The following is a 20790-nucleotide window of genomic DNA, read 5'->3' on the forward strand; positions in this document are numbered from 1 at the left end:
CACACAGCTCGGACATGCAAGGCTGGTGGGAAACCAGGTTACCTATGAAGCAGACAATTTCTAAAATAACTGCAAGATTCAGAGCCGTTCTTAAAGATTACTTGACATGACTATTTTCTACTACCTATTGACTAAGTGCATGGAAAGAATATTTTCAAGCAATTAGGGTTTTTTGAGGGGTTGTTTCGCTTTGTTTTCATTTTAGTGGGATGCCAATGTCATTATTCCCTCAGCAGAGAGCTTTTTAGGCACCTCTACCAAATACAGAATGAGGGGTTCAGTGGGCAATGTTACATGCCCTGGGGCATGTAATGCCCTGGGGCATTATCTCCCAGTGGTGATGATGATCAGCCTACTGATGCGAGAATGTTTTGGCAGATATCTAAACAACATCCAGATAACATGGCCATTAAAACCCACAAAACTTTCCGTGAGAGCAGAGCAGTTCAGACCTGTGTCATGGCCAGATTACAGCTGGTAGCCATATTCTGCCTCTCCCTATTTCCCCTTACACATTCATAGCATGTGAATGCGGCTCAGCTAGCAAGCAAAAGAAACCTGCACTTTGAATATGCTAATGCCACCACCACCTTCATTTGAGACATGCCTAGAATTCTCCCTTGTGTTATTTCCATCTACTGGCATCATTATATTCATTGGGAGATCCCCCCAGATGGGCACATTCACCACCCTGCAAGCAAGGACCCGGCTGCTGACTCCCAACTGCACAGTGGGGCATCTCCCATCAAACGCACTGCTCCACAGGCTTGTGTATCAGACAGCTTCCAGCTTGCGACCCAGAGAAACTGCTGATAAACCAGCTCTACTGTGGGGAAAAAACAGTTAGGGTTACCAAACAAGGTATATTACATTTTCCAACCTGTACATAGCAGCTTTGTTACAAAGAAGGTACAGTCGCAGATTTCAGAGACCCTGCTGAAAATATAGGTATCAAGAGTATCATGTGTACATATACATAAATATGGTACATCAGTGAATACACTATAAGTATATATAACTATGTACAGTACATACATAGTAGTGTGATCGTAAATGTGATATTCAAATGGTATCTGAGGAGGAGCTAATGATGCTGCCACAGCATCTTGCACCCCCATCTTGTGCCCAGACACCACCCTGTCTCCTCCCTCACCTCTTCCATCACCCTCCAGAGACCTGCAGCTTCTCATTGTTTCTGTCTCTCCTGCCAGTGACCCAAGGAAGCCACACGTGGGAGGAATAGAGTTTGAGGATGCTGCATTCAAAGGGCTGAGGGAGGATGGACAGTCCCATCTCCTGTAGAGCCCCTCTGCCCTGCTGCCTTTGCCTTATGTCTTCGCTCCACTGTTGTGTCCCATTTTGGATGCTGCCCTTCAGGGGAGGTGCGGACCAGCTGAAGATAATGCAGAGAATACCAAGACTGATCAGATATCTAGAAAATTTGACTGGCAAGGAACGACTGAAGATGCAGGGCATAAAACAGAAGAATGACCATGATAACTGTCTACAGATATCATTTTGCTGCTGCGAAAAACAATGGGACTATCCCTACGGAGAGAAGAAATCACAGTTCAATGCACAGCGAGGAGGAATCAGGCAATACAGCAGCAGCGGCTTTCTCAGTGTGAAGGTGGTGATGTCCCAGAGTGGTGCTTGGAGAGGCTGTGGTGTCGCGATTGATGGAGGTCTTTTAGAAAAATCTGTTGGGGATTACACAATTTTGGCTTTAGAGCAGGGGAACAGAGTAGGTTGCCTTATGTTTTCTATGATTTCTATCTTATGATCCTGCCCAGCAGTTTTAAAGTGGAAACTTGACATACTCTGTATGCATTGCCTTTGCAGTGGAATGCAGCAAGCTGTGTTGGTCTTGTTTAACTGTAGCAGAGAGCCAACTTCTAAGTGAAACAACGTGCATAGTTATACAGAACTTTTATATTAGCAATAAAATGCTTTGGCCAAGAGAAAAATATTATATTTCTCACAAGAGTCTGTTCCAGTACAGTGTAGATTGACTCAGCTTAGCTCTTCAGTTTGGCTTGGGGAAAATGATTTCATTTTAGTTGTACCTCTCCTCCATCTCTGACAGATCTATCAAAATACTGGACTTAGCAGTTAAAATTTCCAGCCACTGTAAATTCAATCTCACATGGTAAAGCCTGGCTGGCAAGCTGGACTATAGAACTAGAAAAATAATATTCTGTAAGCCTACCAGGTATTTTAAAAGTCATTAAATGAGAGAAGCATGTCCACCACAGGGTTTTCACACAAGTCATGATGAACTGGACTGTGAACAGTTCATACACAAGACCAGCTACTTCATTTTAAGATTCACAGACCAACCACTTGCAATACTACATTACTGTAAAGTGCTTTACTTAACATGCTAAATGAGGGCTTTTCCTGTGTTAGCCCCCAAAGGGGTAAAGGCACAGCAAAGGTAGTATTGCAGGTTTGAGACACGGGATTTTTCTTGCTAAAGGCAGAAAGTGTCTGTGGGATACAGCCTGGTGTAAGTATCACTGCAGTTCCCAGGGCTTGCAACTCCTTTGCATTTCCCTATTCCTCTAAAATTTGGATTTGAATTTGCCCAGTTCTCAGTATATACTCCTCATCTAAAGAGAGCTGGAGGTTGTAAGCGATAAGTTAGCAAATACTTTGAGGTATTTCTAAAAGCTGTTAAAAGCACAAATGACTGAAATCCAGCCTTCAATAAATGTTGGCAGAAAGGAAAAAAATAAAAGGAGCTGTCTGAAAAATCCGCTAGCCAGGCTAAACAACAAAGTAGGATCAGAGTTAATCTTGATGATCAGTCATGAAGCCAAATATCTAAAGAAGCAAAATATTTTAAAAGATACACGAGCTACTTTATTACAAAAAAATATTTGCCAGGCTCCTGAAATCCTAGGGAAATCAGTCCTGGATAAAAAATACTGTAGTTTGGGTGGACAGAATAGTGTAACACTTTTCTAAACTACATTTAACTTTACCGATTACATATATGCAAGATGTGTATACCAAAACCTTAATCTTACTAACCATCATGAACTTCATCTGTCAGGCTATGTTTTAAAATCTTCAGAAAATGAATACCTCACTTTGGAACTACAAGGTGAACTTTTTCTAGATAACTAAAGATATCAGGTTCTGGAGAAACCAGGAAGGCATAAGCCAACACAGAAGTAAGTATCATCTGACCTCCAGCAACATGTTTATAGAGTTGCTCGGGAGAAAGAGGTTTACTTAGTAGTATCTCACACTGAAAATTGTGCTGAGCATTACAGACTTATACGCACTCATGTTAGTTTTATAACTATTACTTACAATCCTAAATAACATCTGAGCATTTTAACAGAGAATATGTTTACTGTCGCTATGTAATTTATTTATATTACTTCGAAAAAGAACAGTATCTTTTGTATGGTCTCTTTGTTAATAAATGGGAATCGACTCTCTCTCTAGTCTTTATGAGTATTGTAGTAATAAGAACGTGATTTCATCTGCATATCTTGGATTTCAAAATATGAAGAGAAATTTTAGGGAGAAAAATAAATGAATGAATTATTAGCCAAATAACTAACCTAATTTAATTTCACATAAGTTCAGGAAGATGCTTAAAAACAGCCCATGCACAAAAACAGATGCAGTGCTGGGTGATGTGTATGTCATTGGAGTCAATGGAGCTTTTGTGTCAATTAAAAACTAGCTACAGTGTATTGAATGCTGCCTTGCCTGTCTCCCTGCCTGGGCCCAGAACAGCTTTAAAGAGCAAAATATTTTAACCACCTTACAGTCGTTACAGATGGTCAAATATTTTCAGAGAGAGATGCACATTTCCAGTATGACTTGCTTCGGAGACAAGGGCTCTATAAGCAAAGTCTGCACAACCAGATCTTCAAGAAAGCATAATAAGGTAAGCAGTTGGATTTCCATCAATACCACTTCTGAAATGAGAACACTGTATTGATCTACAGGAAAGTGTTTCAGTCATGCTGCTGCAAAGGTTCACCGGAAAAAACACAAAGCAAACTGCAGTGCTTGTGGCACAGAAGCCAGGCAGCAAATCAAAGTCATTATCTGCCTGCAAATTTTATATACATTTAGTTACACATATGTTTATATATTTAAATATACATTTTAAATCAGGACAGCTCATGTTCCATAAAGTGCAGGGCTGAGCAAAGTCTGGTGTGTTTGCTCATCCCTGAACAGGAGGGATGCTAGAGAGATGCTAGATACCAACATGGTGGGGTGGACGTGAGCTGGGAAGTGGTGATTTCAATACATTGCTGGAAACCTGTTCTTTCAAGCACAAAGGGAGCTGTGTGCTCTATCCTAAAGGCGTGCCCACAGAAATAGCTGCTAAAATTTGTTTCTCCTATAAAAATGGAAAGACCAAAACCTCAAAGTAGCTGAAGCCCTATGACCAAATTAGGATAGATCATGCAAAGTTTCAGAAGACATCAGTAGATTCAAAGATGCTCTGATACCTAGGCCAGAATTTGTACACTAAGACAATCTTATTTGTACAGACTGCTGATTTCAATACTATTGCTTTTCACTGTTTCTTCCTTTGCTAATCTACTAAATTTGGTCTTTCCATGTTTCAAAAGAGAAGTGATTTATTCTTCTTGATTTTTCAGAATATAGCCAAATTTCAAGGGTTTGAAACCGCTCTTTCAGTTGGTTGGAACTACTGTGGGCTTATTCCAGTAAGGAAGAATTGCTGAAAACTCTCTTGATTGATGAATCCAGACTGATAGGGCATAATTATAGACACAGCACAGATACAGAAAACTTAGTCCTATGATCAACTGTAGAATTCCTACTCTCACATTTGAGTAGTATTTCACAAAATCCCCTTCATTTGTACACAGACGCACTCAGAATATGAAATACCACTTCTTTTAAAGCTTGGTGTCTGCTTGCACCTGTACCTTGTTCTTGTGCACAAAAATCTGTTTGATGACATTTAACACCCAAGCTGCACACCTGCAGTAGGTTACAAAGCTGAGGGCACAGACCTGCTCACTCCCTGGGGCCAGGCTGCTCCCCCACTGCTTCATCGCCCATCCCTTCCCTCAATTCCAGACAACCCACAGCCCAAAGAAAGCACCGTCTATCCCCCACACCATTCCCAGTGCATCCATCCCAGCCACTTCTCTTTCCTGTCCTTAGCGCAGTATTATCCCCACTCCCACACAGGCATCCTCTTTCCAGGCCTGGGTGGGCAGAAGTACAGACAAGGACTACGGGAAGGAGCAACTCGATGTTCTTAAGAGAGCCAGTGAGAATCCCTCCTACCCTATATAACAGAGATCCCAGCACCTTCTGAGCAGTTATCATTAATAGCTAACCTGTCCCCAGCTACCAGTTTGACTCTGAAAGATTGATACAGCTTTGCCTCTCATCTGAGATTATGGTTCCTTGGGTCTTTGCATCTTTACAGTAGCTTCATGTAGCATTGTGCCTTCAATGTAACTGCTGTTGCACTTAGTGGTATGAAATGTCTGCTTCCAACAAAGTGGGTAAGTGCTTTGGCAAGGCCTTCAAAAAAGATGGTGTGGCGGATACTGAGGTAAACTGACAAATCTCCTCTGTCATACCAAACTATATTTCAAAAATATGGGTCAGACTTCACTGTGTTCAACCATGAACATTTGGATGTAGATGCTTCACAGTGCCGTTGCAGGGCAGACATTCATCGGACCCTTCACAGGTTTCCCTGCAACACCAGAGAAGAAGTTTGCTCACCTTAGTCCTTGCAGTAGAAGTAACTCCCACACTCTCCACATTTCTTCACTTGTTTCAGTTTTTGCCTCTGCTCTACCACCTTTGCTAACTCCCAAAGACGAATGTTCTTACACTTATTATTGCATTCAGAGATGTCTGGGCAACAGAATAAGCATAAGGCTTTTGCTACCCATATCATTTGCACAGTTTAATTAAGGGAAAGGGAAGAGGTGGTGAATCTTTAGGAGCCAAGATTTATATGTATAGCCTCTCTCTTTCTGTAATCCCATATCTGAAATTCTTATTTTGTCCCCTCATCACCACTCAGCGTCTGCCACTTCCCACACTGCTCACAGCACCAGCGATATACAATACATGGAAAAAAGGTTTTATCTTTTAATAAAATTTCAGATATATTTCATGTTCTAGAAGAGCAAGACCAGTAACTCGGAGTATCATCTTTATATCACTGCCACTGTTTCTACCATAGGAAGTTTCAGGTGGTTTTTCTAGGCATTAAGAGTTGTTGGGACTCTTTTTTCCCCATGCAGATTCAGTTTCCTGAGGCAGCTCTTATTCTGGGGCAAGATATGGGAAGGAGGAGCAGGATCAAAGATTAGTGCCAAAAAAGACAAAACAACGTCAGCTGTTGCTACTGGACATTTCATGAACTAGATGCTGTCACCCACCAGTAAGTAGCACCTCATATTACCAAAGTCTCATATGCATTTACAAAGCAAATCTTCCCCTCCTTCCCCTCAGCTACAGTTTTTGCTCTAGACTTTCCTGCTTGTTTGGTTTTTTTTGTTTTTGTTTTTTTTTTTTTAAAAGCAATTTGTTAGCTTTTGCACTTGCCTTACTAAATCTTAAGAATGGAAATCTGGGGCAGCAGCCTGATTTTGCAGCCATCCTGAAATGCTAAGGTGGTCCTCAGGATCTGAGAAGAAAACAATTATTTAGTTTCCATCATCCAGGCTTTCACCTAAGGAATCACAGAATGTTAGGGATTGGAAGGGACCTCGAAAGATCATCTAGTCCAATCCCCCTGCCAGAGCAGGAACACCTAGATGAGGCTACACAGAAAGGCGTCCAGGCGGGTTTTGAATGTCTCCAGAGAAGGAGACTCCACAACCTCCCTGGGCAGCCTGTTCCAGTGTGCAAACAGCAGCATCAATCCGGAAGCTCTCAACTCAAACTACAGTACATTTTGAAAGGCAAATCTTATATAACACAGCTAAAAATCTCAAATAAAGCCAAATAAAATGAGTGACAAATGAATGGGGAAGACAAGTGACAGACAGTGCCAGCCCCAAACATTCAAAAAAATAGCTCTACAGAATTTTTTTTTTTTCCCAAACATCTGCAATAATCTGAGCTCATGTTCTCCAGGTATTTACCACCCCCTAAGGCCCTCAAGGCTTAAGGGATAGCTACAAAAGTCTCATGTGACCAGAGGCGCCAGCTTCTAAAGAAGTCAGCACAAAGAATAGCAAGAACTTGGGTAAGGACCATATCAGCTGCTTGAAACCTGTCCTCCTCTCATGAAAAATGCAGGGGAAGGAGACAGTTGTTTCTTTCCCCAGATGGGACCCCTCCTCCCCACCCACTCTATAGATTGTAGTGAGAAGTGGTTAGTCATTACAAGACACAGATGCACTCATGCCTGGTTGATGAAACTCAGATGGTAACAAGAACATGTTCTTGTCTACAGGCCAGGAGACAACCACTTGTTTTCCTTGCAAGCCAGATTTTATAACTCCTTTGTGATAGGGAGAACAAGACTCACTTTTGTTTAGCCTTACTCAGCATGCTGGGGAAATAGACTGGTTTTACTTCCTACAGTGCGCAAGCGTCTTTCTTTTCCACCAAGTTTGCTTTCTCTCTACGCTTCCATTTCCTCACAATCTGTCAAATGCCACAGGCACCGCAGACTTGCACAAAGCTGTTGGCCATGAAATGTATACTAAACTAACAAGAACAAGGATGAAGCATTGTGGACATGGAGGAACCTGTTGCAGAAATGCAACTGCAAGAGCATGTACCTGACAGAGAAAAAGGCCTCATGCTGATGTTTTGCCTCTTGAAACATGTAACAGTATGTCTTGTAGAAATAATCAGAGTTTGTTGTAGAGAACATTCATTGGCAATTCAGTAGTTCTGCATCATCTTAATTAAAATGACACACCGATGAACTGCTCTGACTACATTTGCATCCCATGTTTGGTTATGACTGTCCTCTGGAAACGCTGTCCTCACTTTGCAAAGGCACATGCAATATGGTGGTAAGAAGCCAAGCACTCCTTGCGTCTGGCAGCACACAGCGCATAGGAAGGTTGGGCAAAACTCGACTGGCCAGAGCCCGAGAGCACCATGAGCCTTTCAAGGGAAGCAGTTACCTTGTTCAGGTCTTGGTGCTCAAATAGTGAGAAAACACGGTGACTTGCTGAGCCTTACCAATTTATAATCCAGGACAGTCTGACTCAGCAGGACACTCATCCTGAGTGTATAAAAATCAACTTTTCAAATGCCAGAATTGAGAGATTCAGAATACCAATGTTGGAGCAAGTAAAAAACCGAAATGAATAACCAAAAAACCTCTCAGGCAATGGTACTCCCCTGCTGGTTATACATCTTGGAAATGTCTTCGGAAACCAATTCAAGATTCAAATCTTACCAGAGCATAATTGAGTCACTTCAGTGTTTTGTTGTTTATAGAGTACTTCTAAGCAGCCCCTGGCATTCAGTGCTGCTTCATCTCCATTTCGTTACTCAGTCAAGGAGGTGTCTACTTAGTTACCTCATACCATAAAGACTTTAATTTACTAGACTGTATGAAATGTTTTCTCTTCCTTTCATCTTGCCATAAGATGAACCTTAGCACAAGCAATTCCTATAGCGCCGTAGCTGTGCTAGGTCTCAATAAGCTCTTGAATGATACCTCATAGGAAAGAAATCAGGACTAGTATTATAAACTTTCACAGTTCCAATATTATTCTAGTTCAAGGAGATGAGGAGCTTTAATGAAGCCTCCTGAGGTATGATAGTTAAAACTAGAGAATTCTGTTCTCCCACTTTGCTTGTGGCTTTGTGCTCGGCCTGGCTTTGTACGAATCTCTCCTGTACTGCTTAAAGATCAGCAATGTGCAGCAGACTCAGCAATCAGTGTCAGGACCTAAACACATTTTTCCCCTCTCAAAGTATATTATTGTGTTCAATATATCGATCATCATAAAACTGGCAACAAGATATTTACTTTGATCAAGGTGTTTATTGCATCTCAGAGGGCACACATGCACTGGGGTTTTTTGTTTTTGTTATTTTTTTTTTAAACTGAAATACAAAGAAGAGCCATTTTGAAATTAGCTTTTTATAGAACTTTTCCGTCACGGTGTATGTTATCCCCACAGCAAATTCAGATACAACCACTTTTAATGGTACCATACATTGATTAAATAGTTCATTTGAAAGACTTCAGGTGAATATCTTTCCAACCCAATATGCTTTTACAGAGAACTGCCAAGCCACTTGTAACACTGATCAACAGTGACCTCATTAGAGAGTCAAAATCTTACGCCAAGCCATCAGCAGAAACAGTATGAGAACAAATAAAAATTAAAGAAACACAGTATGTACAGTAAAGGGCATGGATCTCCGGATCAGAATTAAATCTAATCACCAATAGTACAAAAGCTACTCACAGCGCATTCGGGGCAATGGAGAAAACACTAGCCTAAGGCATACACAGGAAAGCACTAAATTAAGAGATGTACGTAAGAACTGAACAGAGATGAGTAACATCACTTGTAATGTTTTGACTACAGATATACCAAAGAGTGCTCCCGTATTTGAAATCCCTTAATGCCAGCACAACTATGATTGCTTTTTTCAACTACATGGAGAGAAACTGACCCTTTACTTCTTTTCAGTGCATTTAGCAAGAATTGATAAATATGCCAATTTTAAATGCAAAATCTTAAATAATTAAAACAGATTTCAAAATAAAAACAGCAATAAATATGGTATTCTTTCAGATATGATTTTTCATCCTTGGTAAATCATTGAAAAAGTACTTGGAAGTTTATATTACTTTAAATTATCTTAACATATACAGTGCCACAAAAATAAAACATTTTTTCACGACAATTGAGATTCCTGTGACTGGAAAAAAACGTATTCCACACAATTTCGTAAGTATTTTCCTTACTATCTGGTATTATCACACTATGTTTTGTAACAGATAAAGAAGAAATTGAGTCCTAGGGAAATTTTAGGTGTCCTCAAAAAGTTATATACATTGAAACCTTCAAAAACCACAGACATCGCTCCAAATGGCTCACCAAACAACAGCTGCATAATCTGTCCCTGTGGGATAGGTTCAGAAAAGCACTAGAAGGCATCAGAAACATACATCCATTGTTTAAATTGTAAAACACAAATAACCCAAGTACACAAATTTCGAGATAGTAGGGATAACAGCTAAGGTAGTACACATTCCTAATGTTCACTTTCACAGCTGTGCTACACGTTTCAGGAGGAAGAGAAAGTCTGAGTAAGCGCTGGGTTTGGTACTGGTGGCTCACTTTGAAACTCTGAGCATCCATTTTCAGACTCCAAACTCACGTTTTTATCGTCCAGTCAGAAAAACTGCAGCTGTGAATACAAAAAAAAGTATTAGGTGAAAACCAGAATAATGAGTTAGATAAAGTACGTTCTAGAAAGAGCACCAAATCTGCTCATTATTTCACACCTCAAAGGAGCTGTTATCAGTGTTTAATGAAGCAGCAGTCTTCCCACAGTTATGAACCTGTCTACTATAAACCCAAGTCCCACAGACAGTTATGAACCTGTCTTCTAAAAACCCAAGTCCCAGCAATGAAGGTGCATCTCCATGCCTGGACATCTCCACTATGTGCCAGGTACACCTTCCCAGGGCTGGAATTTGGAGAATGGGGAAGAGGGACCGGGTGGTGCCTGCTAAGAGCAGCCTGATCTCATCCACTGCTGATGACTCCAGCACAAAGCGGGCTTAGGATAAGTCTTAGAATTAAGCTATAGGAAGAAAAAAAAGGGACTTACAAAGACGGCTTTAAAGATACGGAATGATTGTCCTCTCCTCACCTGGCAAGTTATTCTAGTCTTAATTATAAAATGCCTACTTTACTTCTGCAATATTATTTTTTAATTGGCTTAAGTGTTCAATCTGATGTTTCTACTTGGCCCTCTTCACATCCTTCTCCAAAACCCTCACATAATGTTTTTACCTTTTTTTACCTTCCATTCTGTAGTACTGATTTTTTGCTTCCATTTTTTTTTTTTTTTGCTCCTTCATTTTTCTTTTTTATTTACTCCTCTGTTCTTCCCTACTGATTTTCTACATGGCACTGCTCAGGACCTCATACCTCAGCATCCAGAAAAGCAGTGCCTTGAAAAATTGTATGGTGGGGGGAGAACATCAGCTGGCAGCAGTTAAGAGATGCAGACAACCTTCTCTTGATGATCAGGATACACAAGTTCTTCCTCTTCTGATCCCTTCACATCTATGATACCAAATCTGCCTTCACACACTAGACTGGAACAAGCGTCTTCAGCAGTTTTGCACCCAGTATTTTTACCTTGTTATGATTCTATTTGTTTCAGTATTAGTTTAAGGAAAAAAAAAAGAAAACAATGTGAACCCTTGGACTGAATGGAAAAAAGGCAAAAATGGAAGTTATAGATTGAAGGTAACTTTTTCTGGCTGTTACTTTTGGCAAAAATAGTAGCCAAAAGTCAAGCTTTCAGGCTAAAATTAAGACTGAGAATTCAGTTTTCTGTTTAAACCACCACATTATCAGTGCATGTTTCTACCTATGTCTGAAGCTACAATTCTAACAGTCATATTCAATCTACCAGCCTAATTAACATCTGTGTGCCAGACACGTACCACAGCATAACATGCTTAGGCAGGCAGTCACAGAATACCTTATAGTTTACAAGAAATCCTTGATGTTAAGATCCGCTAATGGGTCCTTTGTTGGAGGTTTCTTGGGACTCTGAGTAGCAGGAGTTGGGCTTGGAGAAAGCTAATAGATGGCAGCCAGGAAGGCAGAAGAAAAAAAAAAAAAGCAGACAGGGATACACAAGCATTAGGTAGATGTAGCTGGTTCCCACACAAGCACATTGCAAGCATACAAAGTTCTAATTTTTCTAAAAGTTCAGCGTGCTTCCATTTTGCTCAAGCATTGTTTAGACTCCATCATTACTACAATGTCAACAATGTTTGGCTGGTTTAATGCATAAGGCTAGAGATACCACATATTTTAATTAGCATAGCTTCAAATCACTTTCTCCCTGTAAGACAGAATGTTGTTAGGATCATCAGCCCAGAGAGAAGTTACGCATTTGTTAGATGTTAAACACCAGGGTGCAGAATAAGCAGAGTGTGTGCTTCAGAGTACATGTGAAAATCCCAGCGACTGACATTTAAGTACAAGTTGTTCCACATTAGTAGTGTAAACAAGAGCCCGAAGTGTACCAGAGATGTGACTATATTATACTCTGTGCCTCCTCTGGTAGGTATAAAAATCATAAATTATTCTACAGAAAGGGTCAGTTTTGCAAGTTCCATGCAACACTTTTCACTATGGAACCAGATGATTCTCTCATTCTGACCTTACTTCCCCCGTCCCTACCTTGCTCAGGGAACCGGGCATTTTGCACTGGAAGAAACCCAGCAAGCTACCAGTTCAAACCAGGGAAACTTGCATTTACTGAGAAACAGTTGTCATTCAAGAACTTGAGACCTTATCTTGTTCATAAGCAGAAGGTCAGTTTTCTGAAGAATCCTCTTGGTGGGCTGGGAGGGAGGATGCAGAGTGCAGCTCTAGTAAATGTTGATGAGCTCTGAACAGAATAGGAATGCCCATCAGCTCCATTTTGAGCTTTATTCAAATGTCCCCCAAAACCCAATCTTGGATGTAGTTAGCTGTAGGAGACTTTTCTAACCTGTTCCATTGGTCTTGTACAAGGGAACTGAAAAAAAATCAAAGTGGTTCATGTGATCCGTTGCAAGTCAGCAGTTGGCTTGGACAGGCTTACTCTTTGCTGGGTAAAAAACTAGCTGGATGGCCAGACCCAAAGAGTTGTGGTGAATGGAGTTAAATCCTGTGAGCAGCCAGTCATGAGTGGTGTTCCCCAGGGCTCAGTACTGGGGCTAGTTCTGTTTAATATCTTTATCAGTGATATGAATGAGAGGATCAAGTTCACCTTCAGTAAGTTTGCAGATGACACCAAGTTGTGTGGGAATGTTGATCTGCTGGAGGGTAGGAAGGCCAGACAGAGGGATCTGGACCAGCTGGATCATTGGGCTGAGGCCAATTGTACGAGGTTCAACAAAGCCAAGTGCCGGGTCCTGCACTTGGGTCACAACAACCCCAGGCAGCTACAGGCTTGGGGAAGAGTGGCTGGAAAGCTGTCTGGAGGAAAAGGATCTGGGGGTGTTGGTCAACAGCCAGCTGAATGTGAACCAGCCTGTGCCCAGGTGGCCAAAAAGGCCAACAGCATCCTGGCTTGTGTCAGGAATAGTGTGGCCAGCAGGACTAGGGAAGTGATCGTCCCCCTGTACTCAGCACTGATGAGGACACACCTTGAATCCTGTGTTCAGTTTTGGGCCCCTCACTAGAGGAAAGACATTGAGGTGCTGGAGGGAGTTCAGAGAAGGGCAATGAAGCTGGCGAGGGGTCTGGAGCACAAGTCTCACGAGAAGCGGCTGAGGGAACTGGGGCTGTTTAGCCTGGAGGAAAGGAGGCTGAGGGGAGATCTTATCACTCTCTTCAACTACCTGAAAGGAGGTTGTAGCATGGAGGGTGTTGGTCTCTTCTCCCAAGTAGCAAGTGATAGAATGAGAGAAAATGGCCTCAAGTTGCACCAGGGGAGGCTTAGGTTGGATATTGGGAAAAATTTCTTCACAGAAAGGGTTGTCAGGCATTGGAACAGGCTGCCTGGGGAAGTGGTTGAGTCGCCATCCCTGAAGGTGTTTAAAAGACGCATAGATGTGGTGCTTAGGGACATGGTTTAGGGGTAGACTTGGCAGTATTAGGTTTACAGTTGGACTTCATGATCTTAAAGGTCTTTTCCAACCTAAATGATTGTATTATTCTAAGTCAGGCAGCTGATACTATAAGAAATCTCTTTTACAGTCTTACAGCTAGAATTGAACTGCGGTAATGCATCCACACAAGCTACTTTCTAGAGGGATGTAAAGCAATTAAACTTTCATCTAGTGGTAATACTTACCTGTACACCAGGACCAGTGGCAGCTCCAAATGGTGGCCTCATCATAGGCTGCCCATACATGACTGGCTGCTGGGGCATCATGGGGACGCCTGTGCCTGCTGGGGGCTGTAAATTAATGCAGTGTGAGTAGCATTCTGAGTGAAGAAAGGAGAGCAGCATAACAAAAGAGACTCACCATCCCAAATGCTGCTCCTGGCTGTGGGACAGGTGGAGTACCGCCTGTGGCAGGAACAGCACTTGCTGGAGGCACAGCTCCTGTCTAAAAAGTTTTTTTTAAAAATTATAAAATGTAATAACCTCTGTAACAGCAGCCATCTGGAAATTACATGAGGTCTCTAGCATTTTCAAAGTTGTTCTGGAAAGTAGGACTGTTATGTAGCAAATAATACCTAACCTCAAAACCACAATGCTTCAAAGCATAAGAGAGTTGAATGAGTCCTTACACTGATGCTCAGCTTGCTTTTTCATAAGAAAGCAAGGGTGACATACTCAATTCTCTTCATTAATGGAGTCCATTTACTGAACACAACACAAAGTAGGCCCAAGAAAAGATGTACTTTCCTCCTCCTTCTACATAGCATAAGAAAGAAACCCGATTTCCTAAATGATAGCCAACACACTATAGTAGTTGTTGTAGCACTGTGTTTTAGTAAAAGCTTAAGCAGATTGTAAAGCTAAGAGAGACCACTGCTATAACTAGTTTCCAATTAAAACAAAAAAAATAGTATTTTTATGCAGTGAGATTCACTTAAGTTAAAAAATAAATTCACTCACTTAAGTCACAATCACAAACATTTCATACTTTACTAGGGAGAGCTTAGTTTATCTTGTCATACTTTTTATTCATATACTTAATTTGTTATGATTTTCATTCAAATAACACAAGAAAACAAAAAGGTAATCTTTCACTAGGATTCAGGGAGATAGAACTGTTAGTTTAGAGTCTGACTGGATATACAGCACAAGAGCACCTTTGAACAAGGCCACCCCACTTATCCAGTAGAACCTACGCATCCTTCCTTTTGGTTTCCTTGTCTATAACTTCCCATGCACAGAGTCTACTTATGGCCTTGAAAGCATCCAAGTCTCTCCTTTTTACAGATGTATATACAATCCAAATTATTAATAAGTCTCAAGAGAGGCAGGAAACATTCAGGGAAGGGATTTAAAAATGGTAGTAGGATTTTTTAGGAATTTTAGGAAACTCATTACAGCTATTGTATGGCCTAAGTATATTGGCACGATTTCTCAAGTTATTACAGAAGCTGTAGGGTTATGCCTGAGCCTCCACATCCTTATCACCTACCTTGAGTCACTTATATCCCACTGCACTTGGAGAGCAGCTAGCACACTTTCAGCTCAAAGCACAGCATGTCTCTGGAGATATGTTGGAATTACTCACTGCACAGTCCACCTCTGCGAATGCTACTTTTAGTGCCCTTGGTTGATCCTTGCTTCCAGACTAAAATACACCAGTTTCTTAGAAAACTGGAGACAAATTCAAGATAACCTTTTCCAGAGTCATTAATCAGCAAACACCATACAGTTTCTGGCTAATAATTACGATCCTCTTTTTCAGTCTGAAAGTATTCTGGAGAGCTTTTCAATAGCGAGCTGTACTGTGCTAGCAGCACAGCTGTCCCCAAACTAAAACCAACATCTGGACATTCAGATATGGAAAGGAGGGAATAGAAAGACATGGATTAATGACATCAGATGCAGCGAGATCTGACTGCAGCCACAGGTACACATTGTAGCTCAAAATCCAGTTAGGCAGATGCCAAGAAAAATGGCCACACAAACTGAATCTGGTTTTGCCTCAAAGCACTAGGGTCACTCGAGGGAACAAGTTTTTATGAAATTTTGCTGATTTTAATCCAGAAAGTGATAGGTCACAAAGAAGGGAAGAAGTGACCAAAACTTAAGTGGTTCAACCATGACATGAAGGAAAGCTTAATTTTGGTCTCCACATTTATTTTTCCTGCAGATGTGTTTTTCTTTGGTTTCAAAAAATACCTAAGTGTATGATTGTGAAGAAATATATATAGCATCTATGTTTCATGAAATACTATCAAAATCACCCAGCTTTCCAGAAAGGCTAGTTACTTATCAGATCGTAAAACCACTACAAGATCAGGCTGATGTCACAGAATTTAGAAATTTCATGTAATACAAGTCATGAGACAGTTCACATCCAAGTAAAGCAAAGACAGTTTGAAGCCATTATTTTCAAGCTTACAGCACAGAAATGGTTAATCACTATTACCATATTCAACACATTGCCTGAGAATTGTCAGCTGGACAGACAGTCCAAGAGTCATGTTAGGTAGCTTATAGCTAGATTTAAGCCAGCAGTAATAACTGTAGTGCAGGTGAGGTGTTGTTAGTATCTTCATGTTTAGTAAGTACAATAAGAGATCAAAAAAAAATTCACTTACACTGTACAGTATTGCCCATCCTTTCTATTAAGAAAAAGAGTTGACATTACAACTAATACATTCAATGAAGTACCAAGTTCAGGGTATTTTTGTTTCTTCCATAAAGCTAAGGAACAAGCTGGAACATGCTTAGTGTCACATTAACATCTGGCTGTGCCAGCAGGGAACTGAACTGGTCATACTCCCCCTTGACAGTCCTTTCCTTCCCTTCCCAGCCCAACTTTTATCAAATGGAGGCTGGTTTATGCCATGTGTGACTTTGATGAGAAGACGTATGATCCCTCTTCAGATTAGTGTTGTAGCTTACTCATGATCAAGTTGCTCTTGTGCCAATTTAGATTTTTAGCTCAATTCAACCTTCTTCTCTCAAAGTTAGTGCCATCTAATGCATTTTACAGGGCAATCTTAAGTCTTCCAACAGACAGCTTTACTCTGTTAAACAAGCTACTCACTTCTAATAATAATAATTTTGAATACTATGTGGTCTTTTGATCTGCTTCATTCAGGAAAGCTTGAGAAAAACCTTTTTATTTTCTCTCCTTCGAGTACTTCAGCTTTGCATCAATACCATTGTCTTTGGGCCAATCTACCTGGGCCTGGTGCTGGAAAGACCGATATGGGTAACCACATGTTTGGAAATGTCCACAGGCACTACATGTACATGTAGAGCAACATCTAGATACATACACTAGTGTGTTTTCATCGACCTGAACCCAATGACTTATTTATGCCAGCTGTAAATCTGATCTTAAAAATGTGACCAGAAACAATCGTATCATTTATACAGAAACAAACTCTTTAGCTGAAGTAGACAGGAGCAGTGCCTACACGTATGCTTGCATAGTCTCATAAAATATTGAGGTTTCAGTATGAGTGCTATTGATAGATTAACCACCTACCAATGGACCACCTGGGACACCACCAGTTGACCATGTTGCAGGTGCTACTTTTGGCTGCCAGTTGGCTCCTCCTGTTAATTTCTTCTCTCCAGCATTCCACTGAAGGTCTCCCCTAATAGAGAGGAAGAAAGACAGAGCTATTATTTACATACAACAATAATGAAAAGCAATTGAAGTACATATTAACATTAAGCTTCTCAATACATTAGTTTATGGCATATGCAGTTTAAGTTATTAATGGAAAGATACACTTTTAGTACCACTCGGTTTCAAGGGCTGTTAGTGGTAGACACCACCACACTCTATACTGAAATCAGTTACATGGTTATGGCCTTCGTGGTGAGAATTAGAGAAGTTTTATTTAGTATTGGCTGAAGTTAACATGTTATTGCGTATACCCTTGCAAAGTAGGAAGAGGGACTGCTACTGCCTATTCTACTGGGACCAGGCAGTAGAACTGCCTGCTAGAAGTCTTTGAAAGGTCATTTCATTGCTGGAAATCTTGCTCAGACAGCTGGAGGAAAGCATTCAGTTCTGAAAAGAGTTGATAGATACAAGAGAAACATGTCATTCATACAATAAAAGGGCTGTTACAAAACCAGGTTTTGTTAGAGGACACTCTCTGCAGAAAAAGATACACCATTTGAATGAAGTAGATTGACAGAAGCTAAGTTTTGGGGATAAACCTCATGATGTGTTTATACATATCCCTCCTATCAACTCCACAGAGGGAAAACACGTTTTGAAGTACACGCGTCATAAACTGGTCCTGTGCACAGAGGAAAACTCAGCACAGAAGTAAGCAATCAGTTAGGTCAGGGATGTCAAACTCATTTTCACCGGGGGCCACATCAGCCTCACGATTGCCTTCCAAGGGCCAAATGTAATTTTAGGACTGTAGAAATGTAGGAGTGGTTACATTTCTGCAGTCCTAAAATTACATTTGGCCCTTGGAAGGCAATCGTGAGGCTGATGTGGCCCCCGGTGAAAATGAGTTTGACACCCCTGAGTTAGATTAAGAAGAGTTACTAAAAAATAAATGCAATGCTGTAAATATTGCTTCTTGCAAAAATAAGCTTTTTACTGCATGGAATGAACTTCTTTTCTATTTTACAAGTATTCCAGTGCCTACGCGAGAAGCACATCCAGCGTCTGTAAAAAGATAACAAAACTATTCCATATTAGCCTAGATTACTGAGGAGAGCTTTGCAATTTATTATCTGGACTAATTGTTCACTTTAAACTGTTTGGAAATCAACTCTCCAATACAAAGACAGCAATTTACAGAAAAAAAAAATTAAGACCCAGATTAAATCCAGCAAGTTTAAAACCTATGTCAGGAACATTTAAACTTAATTATTCAGTTAACCTGTGTAGAATAGAATACTTTTTCCAGAATTTTTTGGAACTGATTTTTTGAGCAGATGGAGCACATGACCAATTCATTGATTCTTAATAAACACTGAAATAGATGTAAGACTATACAGCAGAGTTAAACACTTTATTTTTTTTAAACAAAGTTGAACTCACTTTTTTGAAGCAGTACCAGAAATTCCAAGATCTGAAAATTGTAAGGAAAAAAGAAAAAAAAAAGTCATGTGCTTAGTAAACTAAAGCATGACAAAGTAATACCTCACATTTCATTGCACATGGGCTTATACAGAGTAGTGAAGTTTTGGCTGTCTTCATTTAAACAGCACCAGAACACTGGCCACATCTACTTCTTTTTTCGGGACAGTTCTGAGGAGCCCTGCAGTTGTCCTATGCTTGAGGAAGCCATTTTTGTCCATAAGCAGACCAAAGTATCAATATATTTAGGTCTACAAAATGCTAAGTTATTTAAGAGCACCAAACCTATTTGCCATGAATGATGACACTAGTTTCTGCTTCCCATTATACATACTGAAATAAAAAACTATTTTTCACATCCACATAAATCTGAATGTTACTTCGAACTTTTGCACTGTTTTATCTGCTCTGTCATACATGGGAACTCCAAGTAGTTTCCTTAATTACCCTTTGGGAGAAGTTTTAAGCTGAGTTTTAAACAATACTCTTCTTAAATGACCAGTACAAGTCCTGTAAGTCACAAATTACTAAGTTTATTATTTTCTGCCCCAAACTTGGATATACCAAATGACTTGCAGAAGAGGTTTCAAGTGATTGAGAGTCCTGTTGACTCCTAAGCATAGTAGTTTCCCCCCACACCTAACAGAAGAATATGCATCATAAGATCAGTTATGTTTTTGCTGTGGTGTTTACATATACTAACAGAATATTCCATTTATACAATCCTCCAAAGTAGAACTTGATATTATACCTTAGCCTACAAGGGCCTCTGTTAGATTTTTTTGGGAGGCTGGAGCTTCTATCTCTAGTTATAAAGGCTCTGGGCCTTTTTCCTACTGCAGAAAAGGGAACACTTTTTTGTTCAGCATTTTAAACATGTTTTGGAAAGTTCACTGAGAGAAGGTGTTTTCTTGGCTGTGGTGCACAACTCATCCTGCTGCAAAAGGCCAGCTATTTGTGTCAACCAGCTTATCTGCTTAAATTCCACAGTGCTATCAGATGTTTTGGACACTTTTCACCTTTCCATCTGTTATTACACAGGTGCACATTCACTAAGAGTCTGATGTGCCCTGAATGTACCTGGGACGTTCACGTGGTAAAAATCATACTTACCAAACATCCCATTATTTGACTCAGATCCCAGGCACAAATGAGGACATGTTACAACCCCAGATTACCAGCCTTATTCCTGTCTATAGCTTCTCCCATGTCCCCAGGGAAACAGGAGGACATTGAAAAGAGTAAGCTAAAATAGACAGGTATTTGGCTTCACAGCAGAGTAACACAGTTGTATGCCACACCACTTAAAATGGAAATTTGTCACTTACTGCCTACTAAGTTTGCAAGAGACGAATCCAGATCACTTCCGAGGCCTTTGCTTGCTGCCGAAGGAGCGACTGTTGCTGTGGCTGAAGGTGCTATAGACTGACCAGAAGGAACCATAGTTGGCATAAGAAGATCACCTAGGCCATCGAACACTGGAAACAAAGGGAAAGCAGGTTAGAAACAGTAGCTGTGGTAAGAAATACACTACCTGCCACTTTGCTGTTGCTCCAACAAATACAGCACAGACAACCATGTCACAAGTCTTACCAAAACACAGTTTGACATTAAAAGTAATGCCAACAAGGGCATGCATTTCATTTTACTAGACACTGAATGTACAGTAATCCTGAAAAAGCTATACCAGTGAGAACTAATATGACAGGACATGGCCAAAAGGAGTTTAATTGGAGAATTGAATCTATATATATATAGCATCACTTCCACATGACATGATCTTTCTTACAGCCATCATTAGAGAGATGTCAGATGCACACACGTTTGTCAGGAGATATTCATTTAAAGGCTTTTAAAATGAACATCTTGCAGCAAACACC

The 20790-nt window shown here is 40.5% G+C and overlaps 1 protein-coding gene across 1 annotated transcript in view; it reads right to left on the reverse strand.

Annotated features, from left to right (window-relative positions):
- Positions 1 to 11699: 11699 nt before the first annotated feature.
- SNAP91 (synaptosome associated protein 91) overlaps positions 11700 to 20790 on the reverse strand; it is a 65968-nt gene continuing 56877 nt past the window's right edge. The window contains exons 24-29 of the mRNA XM_065632978.1: positions 20239 to 20388; positions 18872 to 18902; positions 17342 to 17453; positions 14180 to 14263; positions 14005 to 14109; positions 11700 to 11792 (exon numbers count right to left, since the gene is read on the reverse strand). Coding sequence (XP_065489050.1) covers positions 11700 to 11792; positions 14005 to 14109; positions 14180 to 14263; positions 17342 to 17453; positions 18872 to 18902; positions 20239 to 20388 — 575 coding nt within the window. The remainder of the gene's footprint in view (positions 11793 to 14004; positions 14110 to 14179; positions 14264 to 17341; positions 17454 to 18871; positions 18903 to 20238; positions 20389 to 20790) is intronic.

This window comes from Caloenas nicobarica, chromosome 3 (assembly GCF_036013445.1).
Source record: "Caloenas nicobarica isolate bCalNic1 chromosome 3, bCalNic1.hap1, whole genome shotgun sequence".
In the NCBI taxonomy this organism is placed as follows: domain Eukaryota; kingdom Metazoa; phylum Chordata; class Aves; order Columbiformes; family Columbidae; genus Caloenas; species Caloenas nicobarica.